Below are 20,906 nucleotides of genomic sequence, written 5' to 3'. Positions count from 1 at the left end.
ACTTTCAGAAAATATAAAATATGATATGATGGAGGCCATTTGGTGCTCTGGAGTCTGTGAATGCTAGAGAAAAAAAAAATGGAGAGGAGTCACTCTTGAAAGCTTTGGCACAACCATTCCCTTCCAAGGAGTTGGAATAGGAAAAGATCACATATTTAAGAAAGGAGACAGCAGACAATGTGTGGCTTACAGGCTTGTAACTTCATTTAGGATTTTCAAAGATGTACAGATCCTGGTTTAAATCTTTCCCCCATGTATTAGTTACATTGACTGCAGTCTAGGCATTTCTCAACAAGAAATGAATGGAAGAGAATGTCAAGACAGTAACTCTGTGGCGAGCAGTAAAAAATCCTGCAAAAAAAGTTTTAACTTTGGAGAGAAGAGCTATCCTGAGCTGTATCTGTAAATGATGTATGTATTAAGACAGTTAAGAGAGTTAAGGTGTTCTCTCCAGAGACTTTTTCTTATTTTCTTAGTTTCATTTTGTGTCTGTATTTTCCAAGTTACCACGTTTGATCTGTTTATGCTAATAGAAGGAACAAGTGTCTGACGCTTTTTTAAAAATTTTTTTTAACCTGATTTTTCGTTCATCACTAGAAAATTTCATGCAGTTCATGTCCTACTTAGAGGAGGTACTTTGAAATTATTCTCTGCCTAAGGTTTCATGCAGAGGCTTTAGAAAATAAGTAAAAGCAGTGGTTTGTTGTTTTTTGGGGTTTTTTTTTGCAAACCTGAGTTTAAGTAATGACAAAGGTTTGTATGTGAGGCTTTAATATTGGATTTGCTAAGGTATTTGAATACCTATGAGAGAAATGGCAGTAAACAAACACTCCTTGAACCATATAGCCTTAAACAGCAAGAAAAAAAAAAATCCTTCTTCCAGAAGAATCAGTACCAGCAGATTAATATTGAAAGATTATTTTGCAAACTGTGCCATTGAAATTACAGTAAGCCATGCTGTAGCATTTGAAGAAGACAAAAACCAAATCTATTGGATTGTCTGTTGAACTTCCTGACTATGTAGCTCTCACATTGTGTTCTTCCAGACTCCTGCAGTGTGACCTGACAGTTGTGAAGCAGTTGGCACTCTGTGACCACTCCTAATCCCTCTAACCAGGCTCAGGCTACAACCTCCCTGACTGCCTGCTCCCTGCTTTGGGAGTGCTGGGGGGGGCTGGGGCAACTGCTGGGCCATTTTGTTAGGATTTGGATTTCTAGCAAGTTGTGACTCAGAAGTGCATTCTTTTTAAGCCCTTTAAATGAGCATATTCTCTTAGGGCTGTCTCAAAAGTGGCAGGCCACAGCAGACCTGAAGCCTCTGCCCCAGTTTAGCCAGGGCTGCCAAAAACACCTCTGCACTGGAGGAGAAGCTACCATGTTTATCTTTAGCTGTGGAAAACCAGTAACAGCTGACAGCACATTTGAGGTACAGTTTCCCTGAATTTATTTGAAAGGTGATATACCTAATATGGCACAATTTCAGAATTCCACATGTGCTTGGCTCAAGTTGATGTAGTGCTTGCAGTAACCTGTGCCAGAGCATAACTATCAGTGGCTCTGGAACTGAAGCTGTAATTTTTAGTGGGTGCTTTATACTTGGAGTGTAAAAATAGCCTTTGAGGAATGAATCCATCGAGAGCTGAGGAGTGAGTCTGCCAGGATCTTTGATGACTAGAGTTTGCCAAGTGGCAACAGGGAGCATGGCTGCAACTTGGAACATGGCAAATCTGACATGTGTGTTCTGTGCGGCTCCATGTGCAACCTTCAGGATGCCATGCCCTTGCCATTGTATCTTTGGTGTTTGGACAGAGCTGTGAGCAGAGGGCAGCAAGACAGAGGCTGATTGTGAGGCAGGGCTTGTCGTGACTGAGCGAGAATATAGCAGGCCTTGCCATAGTAAAAGGCTTTGGGTAGGGAACTGTTATGAAAAAAAGCACTGTCTCCTCCCGCCACCTTGCCAATAAGAAGCATGGGTGCTTACATGGCAAGAGATGTGCTCCATGAGCAGTATTCATTTCCCCCGATGGAGTTTCTGATGAATTCAAATTTTGGTAGTAGGGAAATCTTCATACACTAGAGCCTTCCCTGTTAGACTGTAATTATACAGATCAATATTATCTGCCTCAAAAGTGAAATTTTACAGTGGCATGTTAGCCCTCTTATGCTTCCCAGTAGTTAGAAATAGATGTGAAGAGGAGCAGTGGTAGCTGGGCTTTCCTCTTCAGCACTTGCAGCTCTCTTTTATTTCATTAGTTTATCCTTGGTTGATAGGTCTCAAAAATGAAGAGGGAGTATATGTTGAGGGATGCAGGGAACAGGAGCTGAGGATACCTGTGACTGCTGGCACTGGTGATGTATTTTTTCCTTCCTTCTATTTGAATCCTTTGTTTGGCAGGTGGTGGCTCATTGCAGAAGCTGCCAGTTAGTGGTATTCTTGTTCCTCTTCCCTTCTGTGGCGGTCTCCAGTTCCTGCAAACATCTTATACTCTTAAGTAGCATACTTGTTGAATAGGTGACTTTCAAGGAGCAATCCAGAAAATTGAGTGTGTTCCTCCATGTCCTGGTGCTTCTTCAGCTTGGCAATCAGTGCTCCATTAACTAGATGACAAGAAATAAATGCAGGGTGCAGCCTTTTGAGCTGTACTTTTGGGAAGCACAGGAATGTGGTTACCAGTAAATTTGCAGGCTTTAGGATGGTATAAAGATGTTGCAAGGTCCTTTAAGGCAGAGGAAATGTTTGATCTGTGTAGTGTTTGTCCATTTGTGTGTTTGGCTTTAAAAAAAATCCCCAAATACTTTAAGCTGCAAATGTGTCCCCACTACCGTGTATTTAGTGCTATCATGAGAATAATGTGATGGAAGCTTTCTCTGTTGTTTCCTGTTTGGGATCTGGGACATCAGCTTCAAAGCATGTACCAGAATAGGTGAGTTTTTAAAAATTACTCTTTCTGTATTGTCTGTCAGCCTTCTCCATAAGCTGAGAAGTGCAAAGTATATTTGATTTGGCTGTTTGCATCCGTGCACTTAGACACAGTGCTCACTATCACCCTCAAGCAAAAAACTACTGATGTGTGAGTGAGCAAAAAGAGGTCAGTAATTTGGCACTATAGATTTTGCATTACAAGGCACTGTCCTTCATTTGCTCTTGTTTTATCTTTACAGCAGCATTACCAGGCTCTCATCAGAAACTCCAGCAGGCTAGAAACCTACTATGCAGGATCCATTACATATGTGGCATGTTGGGGGGGATTTTTCCGCTGCATACTGCACTGATCACACCTCTTAATGTTTTTTTTCAAAATAGTCTGTCTTCTTCACTGATAGATATTTTGATCTGAAAAAATCTACTAAAGAAATAAAAACTGCTGTACTAGGAATTGGCCAAATGTTATCTCATAGTCTGTGGAGGCTGAATAAGTAGGTATTTAGACATTTCTTAGGATTTTTTTTCAATGATGCTTCTGAATTCCACTCTCCTCTTATGTTTCACCATCTCTTCCCTGCAAGCATTGATTTCTGAGTAATTGAAAGCAACACCTCTATGCAAGTTTGTCCTCCTTCCAAAAGGAAATCCTTCCTTTTAGTTAGTAGCTCTGTGTTTCCACAGTATTGTATGAAGTAGTATGGACAGTATGTATGGACAGTAGTTGACAGATTTTATTATATGCAGTCTATTGAAAATTATTTCCACTTGGATGAAGAGGATGAATAAAAGGACACTTCTGTTTTGAAACCCTTTTACACTGACAGAGCAGTGTATGAAGATCTCTGTTTTGACAATCACCAACAGAACTTTGATGGAAATTTCTAGATATAAAGGCTTTTGGTAACCAGATTCTACTTTGCTGCTGCTGATAACTGTTGTTATAATGTTGTGGTATTGCTTTACCAGGTTAAAGTTTAAATGGCAGATTCTGAAGGAATAACCAAGGGAGTATCCACATAAATCAGCCTTTATCACTCTCTCAGTGAATGACTTTATTCTGTCTGTGGTAACACCATCCTTTTATCAGCCTGGCTGTTAGGAAGGTTATACATTTACCTGAATTAGGATGGTATGAGGTTGCCACGGTCCTGCTCATTGGTGATTGTTAGTGCTAGGTACAGAGTTGAAATGAGCTTGCTAATGACAATGTCAAATATTATTTTACAGTAGTGATGGAATGTTGTAACCAAGGGAACTATTTAGTGTGCAGTTGTATTGGAAACCTGCTGGCGTCAGGGTTTCTGATAGATATTTTATGGCATGACTTATGAACTTACTATATTTAAAACAAAACTGAGTTTATGGTGATGCCAGGTTTTGTGTGTGTGTATGAATAGTTTTTGAACATTATACCATCTGTCTTTATGTGAAGTTTTTATGGAAAACTTCTGTTAAAGCCCTTTTTAAATCATAGCCAATGCTCTCTGCAAGTTACTGCATTTTTTTTCTGTGGAGCCCTTATTAGTCTGCTTTTGGGAAATATAGCTTGTAGTTTACAGATGTACTGTATTTTTACTTCTGCAGTGGTAGAGTTATTCTTTCTATTGGTATGTTGTGTTTGTCAGGTTATTACTTTGAAGCATCAACTTTTTACTGTTACTTTTCAGACTTATTTGGATAAATGCAATTATATTTTGAATACTTTCGTACAGTATTCTTTGGAGTTCACTGGCACTACTCATGTCAATAAATATTATAAATGTTTTTAAGAGGTGATCTGCAAAAGTAGAATTAGGGAAGTGTGAAAATAAATGAAGAAATTGAATTTCCTGCCATGATTTAAATAATTAAGATAAATAATGTTTAGATAGGGAAAAATATTTTCTAACATTTCAACAGATATCAAAGTATCATTGCATTTGATGTATTACCAATGTGCCTTAGTGATGATCAGCTGTATATTTATATATACGCAGATTGTATATTTATGTATTAGGTAGTCTTGCTTCCTTAGTGTGACAAACTGTCTCGTGCTAATATTACTGTACAGTTCTCCTTTTTTTTCTCCTCACTATATAAATCCTATTAGGTCTGATCTGTCTCTTCCCCTGTCTTAGTGTGCACTAGAACATTAGCTTATCTGCCAGATGGAGCCTTAAGTGACATTGCCAAGGGTAAATCCCCTGAAGAACAGTTCAGGCTACAGCAGCCTGATAACTGATTGTCTATGCCATCTACTGATTAGCAGTCCTTTTTTCCAGAATTACAGGTTTCAAGGAAAAAGCATAGTTGAAAAACAAAAAAGAATAGAAAGGTAGAGCAGAAAGTGCTGTTGTTTCCTGTGACTGTTGGTGAATTGTTTGAAAGCTTGTCTTCTAGATAAGTCAGTGTAGCTTCTTAAAGGATCCCCTATGGTGGTAGACTGAACTTCTGCATACTTTCTTCAGTCCTCTTCAGTTTCTTCAGAAACTCCTGGTTCCACCTTAGTGATAAACAATCTCAACCAGTCTAAGTAAACATTCATTATGGGTGATACTGTGGTCACTGTGGTGTGGCTGGGTATTACAAAAAACATTTCTTGTTTTACATGCATACTTTGCTATCTTGTACTGTAAAACCCAGTTCTTATCAGCTTGATATGACTTAGTCTCTTTCTGATGAACAGTGCCCCAACAGTATTGGAGTTACTTATTCATGGAGTAATGCAACTGCATGTCATACAGTAGGTGACATGATGGAATCCTAATTACATATCCAAGAATGTGTTTTGACTTCCTTATTATTTTTTTAATAAACTCAAGATACTGTTCTTCAGAGAAGGAAGTTTTAACACTTTAAGCTTGTTCTGCCACTGACAAAAGCAACTAATTACAAGAGGAGCATTTGCATTACCAGTATCACATGAATCTTGGATTTTTTTGAGGGCAGATGGGGGGGGGGGGGCAGGGGTAGAGTTTTACTTGTTTGTTGTTTTGTTTGTTTTGGGTTTTTAGCTCTTGATGTGCTCATCCAAAGGTCGGCAAAAACAGTTTTTTAGATGAAAACTTAAACACATCTAAACTTAGAAAGATATTTTTTGCAAAGTATAGCAGTTGAACTTCAGTGAACCTTTTGTGTGTCTTCCAGCTTAGAAGATGCAGTGATCCTCCCCCAATAGTACTGCCTATCTGATTAATGTTTTGCTTTATTTCTTTGCAGTTTTATGTGCTGAAAGAGTGGGCCAGATGACTAAAACATACAATGACATAGATGCTGTAACACGTCTTCTTGAAGAGGCAAGTATTACATCTGTTTAAGGACCCGCACACAGTGTGACAAAGTAGTACTGAAATTACATGGCACCACTACTAAACATTGTTGGTAGATTGTCCTCCATTGTGGATAAATAAAGGCTCTAAGTGTATGTACACTTTATCTCATTGGTAAGGTAAATATTCTTTCTAAATAAAGATAATTTGTTTATCTCAGTCAAATGGATTCATTACTTCTGGTTATTTTTCAGTTGAGGCCATGTAACTTGTTCTTGGCCAAATGTTTACCCTAATGGAAGAGGAGGAGAAATCATCTTAAAATGACACATATTTTTACAGTGCATTTAAAACTAATAGTATCATTATTGATGGATATATTCTTTTCAGACAATAATAAAAAAAGCGCACAGACTCATTTTCATAAAAATTTTCTCAGATATTTTCTGTCCAGAGAAGTACATAGACACAAAATTAGAAAGTATCTAGTACTGTTTGTCTTCTTTCCTTCTTTTTCTTATGTTTGATTGATTTGGTTGTTGTTTGTGGGGTTTTTAATACCATTATTATGAAAATTTGTATTCTTGTAATCCCTAGCACTCAAGAAATGTCAAAAACCAGCTGTCATGGTACTATGCTTATGTTCAATAAATATCATGATAAGTTGACTAAAATTAGATGGTTTTCTGCATTAAACTTGAGCAATTATTTTCCAAAGAATGCTTATGAGTAATTCTTTAGGTGAAAATTGTTACAATTGTATTAGTTTATGGCTGACTGCAATTTAGTCCTTTATAGTCAATTGTTTGCTTATTGCAGTAGCAATGTTGAAAATGGGGTCTTTCCAGCCAGCTGGATCTGTTATTCCTCTAATTCTGCAAGGAAACAAGCATGGGAATGAATGCCTATGTCTCTCACCTGTTCTGGATACCCCTCAATGCAGTGCAGTCGTAAATTTTGTGCTTTGAGCCAAACCTATTCAAATACCTCTGTACAAATTACTTGTTAAAACTGGTGTGTTACCCAAAAGACTTCTGGAATAATTCATCACCTGATAGTAAGTCTGTTAACTTGTTTGTGCCCTGTTCCCTTTGCCTCGTTTGGCTGAGATTTACTGCATTTGATCTGTGACTCCTTCTAGTAATGATGGCAGCATTCTGCCAAACTGTTTCCTCCCTAGGGTCCCTGTAGCCAAATGTCTATAGGTTTGGGATCACACTTGTGGGAGCAATGCTTGAAGGACTTGCTGAGCCAGTGTTTTAAAGCTTCTTGAGTACTTTCCTATCTGGATATTTGGAAGGGAAAAATAAGGGAGTGTATAACATGTCAAACTTTATTAAAACAAATAGTTTCAGTGAGCCTTTTTGTTTTGTATGACCATAATTCTGGATGAAATTACTCTGCTCATAGGGATAGGCATGCTTACAGCACCTTTCTCTGTTCTCCATATGATGGTTGTCATAAGAGATAGTCTCCATTTGCAGATTTTAACTCCTTCTAGTGAGAGTAAAAACAAGTGAGAGTAAAAACAAAAGCTACACCCTTCAGGTGCTTGCATTATGTTAATAGAGTGAAAGGTGCAGCATTTGGGAAGATAGGAGAGAAGATCTTGAAACAACATGTGTGCAGATATTTCAGAAATCAGTGCCTATAGCACTATAGCACTTTGCCTATAAGGAAAGGGAGTGGCACCAGGCCTGCCTGGATTTGTGGTAAAGATTGGAGCAGATTTCTTCATGAATCTGCTTTCTCATCTTTTTCTAATAATAGTGTAAATGTGCCTTGCTTCTCAGTAGTATTTTTTTAATGCATTGCTGTAGTAAATTAGTTCCTTATCATTGTGTGAGTAAGAGGTCTATCCCTAAACTGAGATTTAGAGGTGAATTGCTAAAAATTGTGTAGGAAGACTGGAGGGGTTATTTTAAGAGCCTGGACATGCACTTACATTCCTCAAATTGAAAGTTAAAAAACATTGCTGCTAGACAGCTCCTCCTCAGTAGAGTCAGAACCATAGCAATATATTTTTCCACTCAGTATTTATGGAGTGAGCCAAATTAGAGAACAATAAGTTGGCTTAAAATATATCCAAACGTATTTTGGGTAGCTTTGTGGCACCTATTGTTCTGAAAGATTGTACATAAGATTACATAAAGATTTTATGGCTAGATAATGCCAGTAGCTTTCAATGCAAATATGAGTCTGACCTTCAGAAACCATTTGGAAAAGGCTATTTGCAGATACAGCATGGATCAGTAACCTCTCTTTTTATTTACTGGTTATTATATAACTTTTTTTTTCCCATTATGAAAGCCTCTTCATTCAAATTCATTGACTTCAAATCCGTGTGAACAGTAGCTGTAGGTTTTGTAGGTTTTGTCATTAATGTATTCATGACATAAGGTAGCATTTAGTCATAAAATCTGGGAGGTAGTCAGGGACAGTTAGTAAGCTCCAAACAGTATTTTCAGTGACAGGGAGAAAATTCTTCCTCAAATGGCGTTGAACTAAGTACATTAGGGAGTTAACCACACCACCATTTTACCACTATTTAAAAAAATCTAGTAGTTAAATAAGAAAATGATAAGTAGAAGTGTTTAATGAACAGTGCTAAATTTTTTGCAGTTTATCATCCTCTCCCAGCCAGATTACAGTCCCATGTACCAGCTTCTGCAAGGCTGAGACATCCATATGTACATGTCATCAACAGGATAAGCTTCCAGTTTTTATTGGTACCTGTGGTGAGCTGTCAAGACAGGTGATTTCCAGAACTGTGCACATAGAGGAGGGGGAGGAAAAGGCCAAGCATGACATGAGAGTAACCACTCAATGTAATTTGGGGTATCTGCAAAAAGGAAAGAGTTGGGATTTGTTTTCAAACAAAAGCACTAATGGTTGGCATACACAAAAATAAGAGCTGAACAGTCATTGTGGTGGAACTGGCTTCTACTCCTGCATAGCTTATAGCCTTTTATTTGTAAGTGGAGCAAGTGGAAACTGAAGAATGCTTTGAGAGAGGGTCAGTCTTTTCTGAATAATGCTGTTGTAAGGTATGCAAGATTAGAAAAGGAAAATCCATAAAAACCCCCAAACAAACCCTCACAGAAGGAAAAAAGTCTTTTTATTGTTGAAGTGCTTGTTCCTTTCCTTTCAAGGCAATTTTACCCTCCCTCTGATCCTTTGATGATTAAAAAAATATAAATTGAAATTGGCTTTCTATTCTTAATGCTTCACAGAAAGAACGGGATTTAGAATTAGCTGCTCGGATTGGCCAGTCACTGTTAAAGAAAAATAAATCACTGACAGAAAGAAATGATTTCCTGGAGGAGCAAGTAGAACACATCAGAGAAGAGGTAAGATTTTTATGCCTGAATGCTGTATGCAACAATGGAGGGAATTTTCTTCTAGTTTCACCTTGTCCATTTGTTTGGCTCCTGTGGGAGCAGGTTGCCCTTCACTGCTAAAAATGCCTCCCTTAACTGGTCTAAATCTGCTTTCCTTTACTTTAAAATCATTACCATTTATCCTATCATAACAGACCCTACTGAAAAGTCTATCCTCATCTTCCTTACAAACCTCCTTTAAGTACTTAAATGCTGCAAAATAAGGTCTCCCCAGGGTGTTACTTCTCCCTGCTGAACAACCCCAGCGCTCTCAGCCTTCCCTTACAGGAGGAATATTTTTGTGGCCCTCCTCTGGACCTGCTTGAGCAGGTCCATGTCTGTCTTGTCCTGAGGACTCCAGAGCTGAGTGCTCACTAGAGAACAGTTGAGGAGGAGAATCACCTCCCTCAACCTGTTGGCTACACTTCTTTTGATGCAGCACAGGGTATGGTTGGCATTCTGGGCTGGGACCACACACATTGATGTGATCAATAAAACATACCAGAAAGCTTATATCATTTCAAGTAGCACCTGTGCTTTAATAGAGCTCTTTTTCTGTAAGTACAACTGTTACTATTCTCCAGCTTAATAAATGAGCTAGGAGCCAATGTTGTTTCTCCTATTTTGAGGCAGTGACCTTGCTTTGTGAATCTCACCCATATGTGGTTTTGAGCAAGACAGAGAGCAAGAGAACGATGAACCACAGTGGAATAAAAATTTTAAAAATGGTTCATAATTAACGCTGCTCAGGGGTGTGAGATGTTGCATTATAAACATCACACATAAAGGCTAAAGTGCAGATGGAGTGATGGTTGATGTGCGATAAATGGTGGAGCACACACAATGATAATATGCTTTGGTGTGGCCTGCCCTTTTTGGCATGGGAAGCTAATTCTGTTCTCTCCCAAAGGAGTGCTGTTGCTTGCTGCCCAAATCCTATCCTGAGGCAGACTAATTTCTGTGTTGGTCAATATGACATGTACTAGGTATGTGCAAGGTGACTGGGCAGGACTGTGCATTCATGTCATCCACCCAGAGTGGAAAATTTGATTGAGGAAGGTGGAGGACAGGGACAAACTGCCTCTGTCCACATCTGTTTTTATTTAGTGAGACTGAGGAGCAGCATTAGGGAAAGTGCTGCCAGAAATAAGCCTCTTGCCAGGTGGCTTGGTATGTTGGGCCATATGTTCTGTCAACACCCCTCTTTCACACTGCTATTTTGACTCCTTCAGAAACTGGTGCTTTTGAGGCAGAGCTCATCAGAGTTTAAAGTCTTTTGTGTGTTGAAAATCTGCCTTTCATAGGTTGCAGGTTTTCTATTAAAACTGAATTTTGAATATTTTTTGAACAGAACAGTAACTAAGACAACTGTCTTTAGGGGCAAGAGATAAAAGGATTTATTTGATACTTACAAAATTCTGTAAAAATTGACTAAAAATGGTTTGTCTGGGAGATATGTATTTTCTGTAATACAGGCACAAATTCTTTCTAGTGTGTGGTGTAAAATTAAGGTTTTATTGGTATATGCCTCATGGCATAAATAATTTAGCTTTATGTCTCTTTAACCTTCGTTGTGACAAAACCTTCTGTCCATCACATTAAGCAGACTGAGTGTTTCCTGTGTCCTGGTAACATGCCATGTTGATAGGTACATGTCAAAGTTACAAAGACCTGTGCAAAGTGCATCAGATTCTTGTGTTTGTCTTTTGAGTTTGCATTGTTAGGCGCTAATAGTTTAAGAAGGGGCTATGATCATGTTCAGTAAAAACTGATGTAACTGAGATTTTTGCTGTACTAGAGAACACAAGGTTGAGTGGACTGAAGCAAGCACTTTAGTGTGTGCAAGAGACACTTCAGTCTCAGCTTATTGTTTCACTATTGTATTCTAGAAGCACAAACATTATACTGAAGAAATGTTCTTAATTGTAAAGTGTTTTACTTACAGAGGTTGATGTCTGCCTTTTCAGCAGCAGAGAGTAGTTCCCAGGTACTGTGTCTATCTGCTGGAAGAATGCTGCAGCTCCGTGTTCCTTTTCTCTGTGATGGTGCTGCCTAAATTTTGATATGATCTCCTTTGACATTAGAGCTCAATATCAAAGAAATGTAAACCTTAAATCTGCACAATGTGAATTGTATTTGGAATGGAGTAACTCACTAGGTTTTAGCTTCTCCTAATCTTTCTAAATTTCCCAGTTTCTTATCTTTTTTCTCTACATATTTTGTCTTATGTTTCTGAAGCTAAAATGGCAGCACTCCAATGCAGTGTCAGTCCTCAAATGACACCACCTCAAACCTGTGTTAACTTCTGGGTAATACAGCCCTCTAGACCTGTTATTCAAGTTCCAGGTCACCTGTCAGAGTTTGTGTTTTGATGATAGCAGGTTTCAAAGTCCAGGTTTGATTTTGTTCTGTGTAAAGTGAGAGGAAAGGAAAAAGCTGAAATATAATCTGGAATGGTGGCTTAGAAAAGAGAACTGCTTTTGGTCTATTAAGAGTAGAAAGTAATGTTGGAAAGACAGAAATGCTCTTTGACTTGTTACTTGTATGTGTGCTGTTTATGTACAGTGTAACGGTGTAACTTTTGAGTAATTCTGACCTATTAAGCACTTAGTTGCTGTCAGGAAAACAAATCAGCTCTGCTCTTGAAATAGTTGTTCATGATTCAGTAAAGATTGATCCTGTGAATTTGGTCCCAAGTCTTTAAACTGTTGTTTTCTGTTTGAGGATACTTTTATCTTCTACTTAAATAATTTTAAGATAGGTACAGCTATTTCAAGAGTTAGTTCTGAAGCTGAGTAAAGCTGTCAGGCCAGCAGAGGCAATTAAAAGCCTGGAGAGATGAGTTATCACCATACTTGGTTTGTGGGGTGTCGTGGGCCTTGTCCCATGCGCAGCAAGGGCTCAGTCTCTATTGCTTGGTAACAACACCAAGTTTTGCAACAGTAACACGGCCAGTGTTTGCTCCGGAGGGTGCATGTTGCAACGGCTTGTGAAAATGAAGAACAGGCTATTTCTGTTCATAAAACAAGTCCAGTGTCTTGCAGTGTGAAAACGTGTACTGAGTCTGACTGGGATGCTGATAATATCCTTCACCAGCCTACCTGGTGCTGTGTTTTGGGTTTGGGACTAAATCAGTGTTGATAACAGTGTTTTGGCTATTGCCAAGCAGTGGTTGCACAGCATCCACCGGGCTCTTTTCTTTTTCCCTTATGCCCCTCCCAACCCCTCCCAACCTCCCCAGCCTTTTTTTTTTTTTCTTTTTTCTTTTTTTTTCTTCCCCTCTTCACTCAGTCTACCATCTGCACAAGAGGCTGGGAAGGTGCACAGCTCAGGTAGCTGACTCAAACTGACTAAAGGAATGTTCTATACCATATGTTGTTATGTTCAACAATAGAAGGTCAGGGAAAGGAGGAAGAATCTGAGACATTCATGGTTATGGTGTTTGTCTTCACAAGTGACAGTTCTGTGTGTCAAGGTCCCACTTTCCAGTAAGTGGCTGAACATGCACCTGCTGATAGAAAACAGTGAATAAATTCCTTATTTTGCTTTGCTTGCATGGGAAGCTTTGCTTCACTTATTAAACTGTCTCAGCAAGAAGTTTTTCTTGCTCTTGAGCTTCTGAGTCTCTCCTTCATCCTGTGGGGATTGTGAGGCAGACTGTGTGCTCAGCTGGTGGGTGCTTAGCTGCTCACCAAAGTTAATGCACCACAAAATGCTGCATCAAATGGAGGTGTTGCTGGAAGTTACTGTAGTGAGTGTGTCACAGCCTGATTGAGGTTGAGCTCTGGAGGTCATCTTGTCCAAACCCTCTTCTCAAGCAGGGCCCCCTACAGTCGGTTGCCAAGGACCATGTCCAGACAGTGACTATCTCTCAAGGATGGAGACCCCACAAGCTCTCTGGGCAACCTGTGCCAGTGCTCAGTCACCCTCACAATTAAAAAGTTGCACCCATGTTTCTGTTTGTGCCTATTGTTTCAGGTCCTGTTCCATTAAAAGATCAACCTTTCTGACTGTTCACTCTCTTTTGGAGGATTGGAATGCTCAGAAATAGCAGTAAAAATAGTATCCTCAGTCTTTTTAATTCATAGGAAAAAAAACCAGTAGCAAGAGCTGGAGATGATCTAGCGTCCACCCACAGACAGTATCTGAATTCTTGCTTCTTAAAGAGGCTGAGTTATAATGAGCTGAAGGGAAATAAATTGTTATTTTTGGTTCAGCATTTTCGCTCTTCCTGAAATGGAGAAAATGAGCCTCCAAAAATTAATTGACAAATTTTAATAGTTTTCTAAAATGTGGTTAGATGGGGATGGTTTTTTTCCCCTTGCTATTTAGAACTCATGTCTCAGGAGGACTTGGTGCCTTAGCACTTCTCATTATGCAGGACAGTCTTAGTTAACTAAATGACCTTGTTTGCTTCAAAATCTGAACAATTCAAGTGCTTTTTTGGATTGTGTCTGCTCTTCTGTTCGATGAAAATGGAGTTCAAATCTATGTCATTGACATTCTCTGCTTTTTTTCTAATAATAGCTACAAAGAAAAGTATGCTTACACTATGAAAAGTGGAAGTTTAATAAAAAGAAAATGTGCATTTTTTACATGGGAAAGTGCAAACTGAGGGCCAAGTCTTGCAGTGCAAGTGGAAGGGAATGGCTGTGTCCGATCAGTTATGCTGTCTATAGTTGTGCAAGGCAAATAAAAGTAATCTCCTGCTGCTGCCATCTTAAATCACAGCTGTGAATTGGTGTACATGCTACTATCTAAATGGGCTTTTAACCCTTTTCTTGAAGAATTGCAATATAAAATAACAAATATTATATTTTTGGAGCTCCCAATTGCAGGTAATCTTAATCACCCACTTTTGATGTTTTGTTCGTTTTTGATGTATGTGTGTACTGAGTATGGGAATCCCACAAACTACTTTACCAGAGCCAAAAAAACCCAGAAACTGACTGCAACCTCCACTGTTGGAACAGCCTCAGAACAGCAGCCTCCCACTGTGTGGTGATGTTCTGCAGCTCAACAGGCACTTGAGTCACAATTGTAACCTTACTACACAAGCATTTCAGTAATTTTATGTGAAGTCTCCTGAAGAGGAAGAAATGTCTGTATCTGAGGCCTGCAAGGTTGGCATTTAAGCCAGGAGGTGACAGTCATAGCACAAAATGGATAAAAGCAATGTTTGGCTTGTTTGCACCACATTAATTTCTTGTTGTATCATTGCAATATATTCATTGTGGTGCATGTGAATCTAGACTAATGCAACAGTGAGTCAGGATTGCTCATCTTAAAGAAGGTAAAAAAGAAGCATTCTAATAGCAGTGAATAGTTGCATATTTGGACTTGTAAAAAAACATTTAGTGGCTACTTTAAAAGGTACACTTTCCCTTCTTTGTAAGAAATAAAAGAAACTATTCTACTCTGTTTCAGCGTTGGACTCTTGATTTAGTCCAAGATGATGCCTGGAGGGTCAATAACAAGCTAATTTGTGGTCGGTTTGCTTAAAAATATGTCTGGAAAATCAGCTTACTGATCTGCGAGCTGTTTCTTTGTGTAGGTTTCTCAGTTGCGGCATGAGCTGTCCATGAAAGATGAACTGCTCCAGTTCTATACCAGTGCTGCCGAAGAAAGCGAACCGGAGTCTGTCTGTTCCACCCCGTAAGTCAATCCATCTGCAACGTTGAACCGTCATCTGTTAGACAATTGAATAACTTTTGAAAAGTGGTAAAATTGCCCCTATATTGGCTGGAACTATAAATGGGACTCAGAACTTGGTGTAAGGCTCCAGCTGGAAGGATTTGCACTGAGCCAGCTGGCTGTCCAGGTGCCTACAAGAGCCAGGAGGGGATAGTTCATAGGGAGGCTGCTGACACAATGCTGCAACTTTCACAGGAACTGGGTCACTGTCATGGTGGGGCTGCCATGGGTCTCACTGACAGCAGCCCTGTACACCACATATATTTGCATGTGCTAGGACATGCTACATGAGTGACCTTTGTGCTTGAAAGACCTCTGAAGGCATTATGGAAAAATTCCAAGCTGAGGGAAAGAAATAAAGCATGACTTACAGCGTGGGTTCCAGGCAGTTAGCTGGCTGAACAGCATTGCAGGCTCTGAGGGGCTGTCTGCCCTTGCAGAGTTATTGCTGCATTCTGATGAAGCATGTGCAGCATTAATCAGGAGCTATTGGATTGCTTCCTGTAGTAACATGGTTTCTTTTCTCATAGCCTTGGCTGAATAACTTTTCCGTAGGAAATGTGTGGAATAATAAATAAAAATTTTAAATGGTCTCTTTTGAAATTCACTGCAAATTAATTGCTGCCCAAAAGTGCTGGCATGAATAAGCTGTATTTCATGTGTCTCTGTTTCCTTTTGAGACCAATGTTCAGTCTGTGCTTCTGTGAGATTTGCCATAATACATGTAAAAATCATATTAAATTGTTGCTTTTTCCTACAAGGCTGAAGAGGAATGAATCTTCTTCCTCCGTCCAGAACTACTTTCATTTGGACTCTCTTCAAAAGAAACTCAAGGACCTTGAAGAGGAAAATGTTGTGCTTAGATCTGAGGTGAAATTGCACCCTTTGTTTTGCTTAATGTAGTTCTTCATCTAAATGTCAGAACACAGGTATTGAGAAGCTTGTATTAAAAGCTGAGTCTAACTAAGAGTATAATTCAACATATAACAGATCTCTGTGTAGTTGTTTAATCACCATCCTTTATCTTTTTAAATGAAGGAAAGGTTGAAATGTGGAAGCAACGTGGAATCACAGAATTGTTCTGGTTGGAAAGGACCTCTACGGTCATTAAGGCCAACCTTTGACCAATCAATCAGAACCCTTATCAGCTGGACCAGAGCCCTAAGTGCCATGTCCAGTCCTTTCTTGAACATGTCCTAGGGCAGTGACTCCAGCCTATCCCAATGTCTTATCACCCTTTCTGTGAAGAAATTCTTCCCAAATGAAGCTACATGCAAAGCAGTGTTTGTGCAGCAAGAATGTGTAGAGACTTGGGCACGTTTTGGGGTCCAGGATTGCATTTTGAAACAGGTTTTAAAGGGCTGACCTGGTAGATAGTATGTGACTTGAGCTGCAGATCTCAAGTTTGTAGGCTGGCATGGTCTCTCATACCATTTCAGTGTTTGTCAAAATAATAATTGCTAGCCTAAATTTGCATTACATTTCTTCATTTTGTGTTTCAAGTCAGGCAGTTAATATTTTAAATTGAATGTGCTCTTCTTCTCTTTATTTCTTAAAATATTCTGTTTATTTCACTGATGACAGTTTTTAAAAGTTTAAAAATTGAATATGAAGTGAATAATTTTATATTTTCAATCCAACTTTTAAGCCATGGGAGCATGTTACCACTTTGCAAACATGTAGCAGAGTATAGCAGAAGAGATACTTTCAGTTTAAGAGTGAATATATGAAAACAATGTTATTGTGATTTTCCACTGCACATGCAGGGCCCATGATAAATAGGTAGTGCCACACCTTTGCACAAGACACCAGGTAATGGACATTGCTGTGCTCTTAACTGAGAAGTTGCACAAGGAAGATGAGCAATAGAGAAAGGTCTGAGAATGAAGAGTTTTAAAACTGAGGGAGCCACTGCATCAGGAGCTGGTAGGAGACCCCATGCAGCCTTCCCATCCAGTGAGATGTTGTCTGTGCCAGCAAGGCACAGGATAGAGCCAAATCTGAAACCTGTGATCTGTGCAGTTCTCCACAGATGCAGTCTGTGGGTGTCTCTGCATGCCCCCAGCTTTGGGAATAGATTACAGACCCACCGAGGTGGTGCCAGACAGAACCAGCTGGCTGCAGCCATGCTACTCTTGGCACCCCCAGAGTCAGAGTGGAAAAGACAAAGCAGGGAAGGAGGTAGCACTAAGGGTTTTTTTGGATATATGGTTACAGTGCCAGAGCTTTTCAAATAGGATTAAATAGCATGTTTTTTTAAAATATTTGAATGTTTAATTCAGTTATCTAAACTAAGCATTTATTTAGTTTTTGATGATGCCTAGCTTTGCTGAAGTGACCAGATCAAGTTCTGCATGTTTGTATTTTGTATGTCCAAGCCTTTCTTTTTACTTTTAGTGCAAAATACACGAGTGACATCTAGTGGGGATATGATGATAATAATGCAAGTTTCTCCATACAGTAATGTTTCTGCTGAATGTTCATCTGGCCTCTTTTTCCAGAACACATGGGAGGGGAGGCAAAAACTGTAGCTTCTCACTGTCTTCCTGAAGGAGTGATTAGAATAGCTTGTCTTTCTAAGCAGATGGAAGTGCAACAACAGACTGGCAAAGAACAAATGTGCTAATGTAGCATATTTGATGTGGATTTCTTGAACAGGCCTGTCAGCTGAAGACTGAAACAATTACTTATGAAGAGAAAGAACAACAACTTGTCAATGACTGTGTAAAAGAGCTAAGTATGTCCCTACTTCTTTATACTTTTTTGAGATAGTTCAGTAAAAAAACCAAAACAGATCAGTCAGTCGTGTTTTTCTGTGGTACTTATTTTTCTTTTGTAAATGGTTGTGAGGAGAAAATTTCTGGCTGAAATTTCTCAGCAGAAAATGTTGGCTGAAAGCTAAATCATTGCCATGTAAAAATAGTTTTGCATTGAAAATGTTCAGTCTCCTTTGCAGCATGAGCACTCAATGCCTTTCTAGTTGTGTGTCCTACTGTGTTTTTCAAAAATACCTTACCGTGAATTGGGGATAGGATTCTGCTGAAGCAAGTGATGTTCCAAGAGAACATCTTTATGCTTACTTTTCTGATTTGGGGTTTGTGATGTTAATTGTAATTACTTATCTTAAAGGGGATGCAAACATCCAGATTGCCAATATCTCCGAAGAGTTAGCAAAGAAAACTGAAGATGCTGCCCGGCAGCAAGAAGAAATCACTCATCTTCTCTCTCAGATAGTCGACCTGCAGAAAAAGGCCAAAGCTGTAAGCAATCCACTTGAGAGGCTACTGTTGTTATTTGCTACTGTAAATAGCAAATAGTTTACTGATGTAACTGGAGGACAGATTAAAATCCTGTCTGTACTACAGCCTAAAGGGAATATTCCACCTTCCATATGTAGATGACCTTGTCTGGTGTTTACTATCTGGCATACTTAACTAGAAAGTATCAATTTATGAAAATATGCATATATGGTTTATCAAATGCAATAGTTAAAATTATTTTAAATATTAGGTTCAAAATTCTGCTTTGAGTGATGTCAGGGAGACAGGAGTGTCAGTGCAAGTATTTCAGTGGGCACATACTTGTTTGGAGGTTCATGTAGCAAGGTGCGTTCTAATGCTGTGTATTCCTGTGTTAACATTTTAAGCATTTTTAAACTGATGTGTAGGTTAATATTGCTGCAGAAGAGAAGTGAGAAAAGTTAGAATGGTCCTACTTACCTGTAGTATGGGATACAAATATCACAGGACAAAACATCGCAGTATTTCTAACATTTTTTTGGCGTATTTTAGTGTGCAGTTGAAAATGAGGAACTTGTCCAGCATCTGGGAGCAGCTAAAGATGCCCAGAGACAGCTCACAGCAGAGGTGAGTACATTACTTAGTAATACAATAATTTAGTAGCAGAGCAATGACTGTTCACTTTGCCATGAGAGATTTAGTCTGAGCTGGATCAGAATTATTAAATAGTCTTGCCTGTGTATATGGAATGAAGGAACATTTATGTTCCTGTTAGAGTTCAGCCCCTTTTCTATTCTCTGCTGCTTCAAATGACACACATTTTGAAACACAGAGGCTTATGGGCTGTACAGGAGTGCCTGTAGAGGTTGACTTCTCTAGGCTGGTAATTTCAGCCTATTTTGAGTAGTGACATAACATGGAAGAGCTCATTTGAGCTCTGTTTGGTGTATAAACACAAGGCAGTCCAGTATTTCTCGTTGTCTTATGGGTGCTACATTCACATGAAAAAAATTTGACAAGATGGAATGAATAGAACTTGATCCCTTTAGGATGTGTCTTGCACTTGTACTACTTGGTGATGAAGGTCGGAGTGGCCAGAGAAGCTTTTCCAATGGGTGGACCTTTTGTATCTGTGGAGCTCAACAAAGGTTGGGCTCATGCCTCACTATTGCTTTCTTTGGAAAGAAAATGAACCAGATCTCTATTTATAAACCAAATAGCTGATTTTTATGGAAGTTGTAGGAATGTGGTGTTTCAGACTTCTGCCCCTTTTGCCAAACTTAGTTGAAGTGGCTGGTGAACCCAGAAGTTGTGAGGGTACACAGACATCTGTAGACAGAATGATTACGTAAGATACATTTCCTGAGAAAGCTAAAAAAAAAAGTCATGGTCTTAGGCTGTTGAAAGCTGTATGCGTATATGTATCTATGCATGAAAGTCCTGGCTTTAAAATTCCTCAGTCCTTTGGACCATTGTGGAATGTCTTGTCCTCAGACCGTGGTGTTTACCACTGTGGTCATCATGGCAGTGATCAAGCACTAAACCTGATCAGAAGAAAAACAATTTTTTAGTTCTGTATCTTCCCCTTGACAATGGCTTCATGTAGATATGTTGGGAAGGAAATGGAGCAAACTGTTCCTTCTGCATTGTGACTCTCCCTGCCTGCCTTCCCATTATGAATCCATGTTATTATTGATCCTCCAGTGATACTCGATTGTTGGAGATCGATTCCTTCAAAGTGAGATATTCTTCCCTACACCATTATTGCCTACCAGTATTAAAAGAGTTTGCAGGATTTTTATGATAATAGTGCACCCCTTAAAGAGGTAACCTTTAAGGTTTTCTTAAACTGTTTTCTCTATATTACAGCTGCGAGAGCTGGAGGACAAGTATGCAGAGTGCATGGAAATGCTTCATGAGGCGCAAGAAGAGCTGAAAAACCTTAGGAACAAGACAATGCCAAACGCTATATCACGTCGGTACCACTCCCTTGGTCTCTTCCCTATGGTAAGCAGATTTAAGGAAAAACCTGCACACACCAAGCAAAGGAAGTGTGTTTGCATCTGACTTACAGCTTCAGGGATAGGATGCTAGGTCAGAAGTAAGCATGGGTGAACTGTGTATTTGTATAGTGTCACAGGATACCTGAGGGATCAGTTTTGCATACCTGGTTCTGAAACAGTGGTGCTGTGCAGCTCTGCTGCAGTGTTATATACAACCTGCAGCTGTCTGTGCTTTTATGCTGTGAAACTTGGGTAGCATTAACAGGTTCTATACATCTTTGTTAGGCATCTCCTATACTGTGGTGGCTGGTGTTCATTAGGAACTTCCTGTTTATCTTCAATATCCTTGGAGATGTAGCTTCCTAAGAACATAACAATTGTTTTCAGACACAGCATCTTTCTAGTCATTTATGATA

The 20,906-nt window shown here is 39.3% G+C and overlaps 1 protein-coding gene across 3 annotated transcripts in view; it reads left to right on the top strand.

Moving 5' to 3' along the window:
• TRAK1 (trafficking kinesin protein 1) overlaps positions 1-20,906 on the top strand; it is a 125,264-nt gene that overhangs the window by 79,353 nt on the left and 25,005 nt on the right. For all 3 annotated transcript variants that reach the window (XM_083859906.1, XM_083859904.1, XM_083859905.1), the window contains exons 4-11: positions 6,125-6,205; positions 9,412-9,524; positions 15,109-15,209; positions 16,010-16,118; positions 17,907-17,985; positions 18,378-18,508; positions 19,040-19,114; positions 20,357-20,494. In XM_083859906.1, coding sequence (XP_083716032.1) covers positions 6,151-6,205; positions 9,412-9,524; positions 15,109-15,209; positions 16,010-16,118; positions 17,907-17,985; positions 18,378-18,508; positions 19,040-19,114; positions 20,357-20,494 — 801 coding nt within the window. In that variant the 5' untranslated portion in view covers positions 6,125-6,150. The remainder of the gene's footprint in view (positions 1-6,124; positions 6,206-9,411; positions 9,525-15,108; positions 15,210-16,009; positions 16,119-17,906; positions 17,986-18,377; positions 18,509-19,039; positions 19,115-20,356; positions 20,495-20,906) is intronic.

The sequence above is a fragment of the Zosterops lateralis genome, assembly GCF_965231275.1.
Source record: "Zosterops lateralis genome assembly, chromosome: 1".
Classification (NCBI taxonomy): Eukaryota; Metazoa; Chordata; class Aves; order Passeriformes; family Zosteropidae; genus Zosterops; species Zosterops lateralis.
This window is presented reverse-complemented; position numbering and strand designations above follow the sequence as displayed.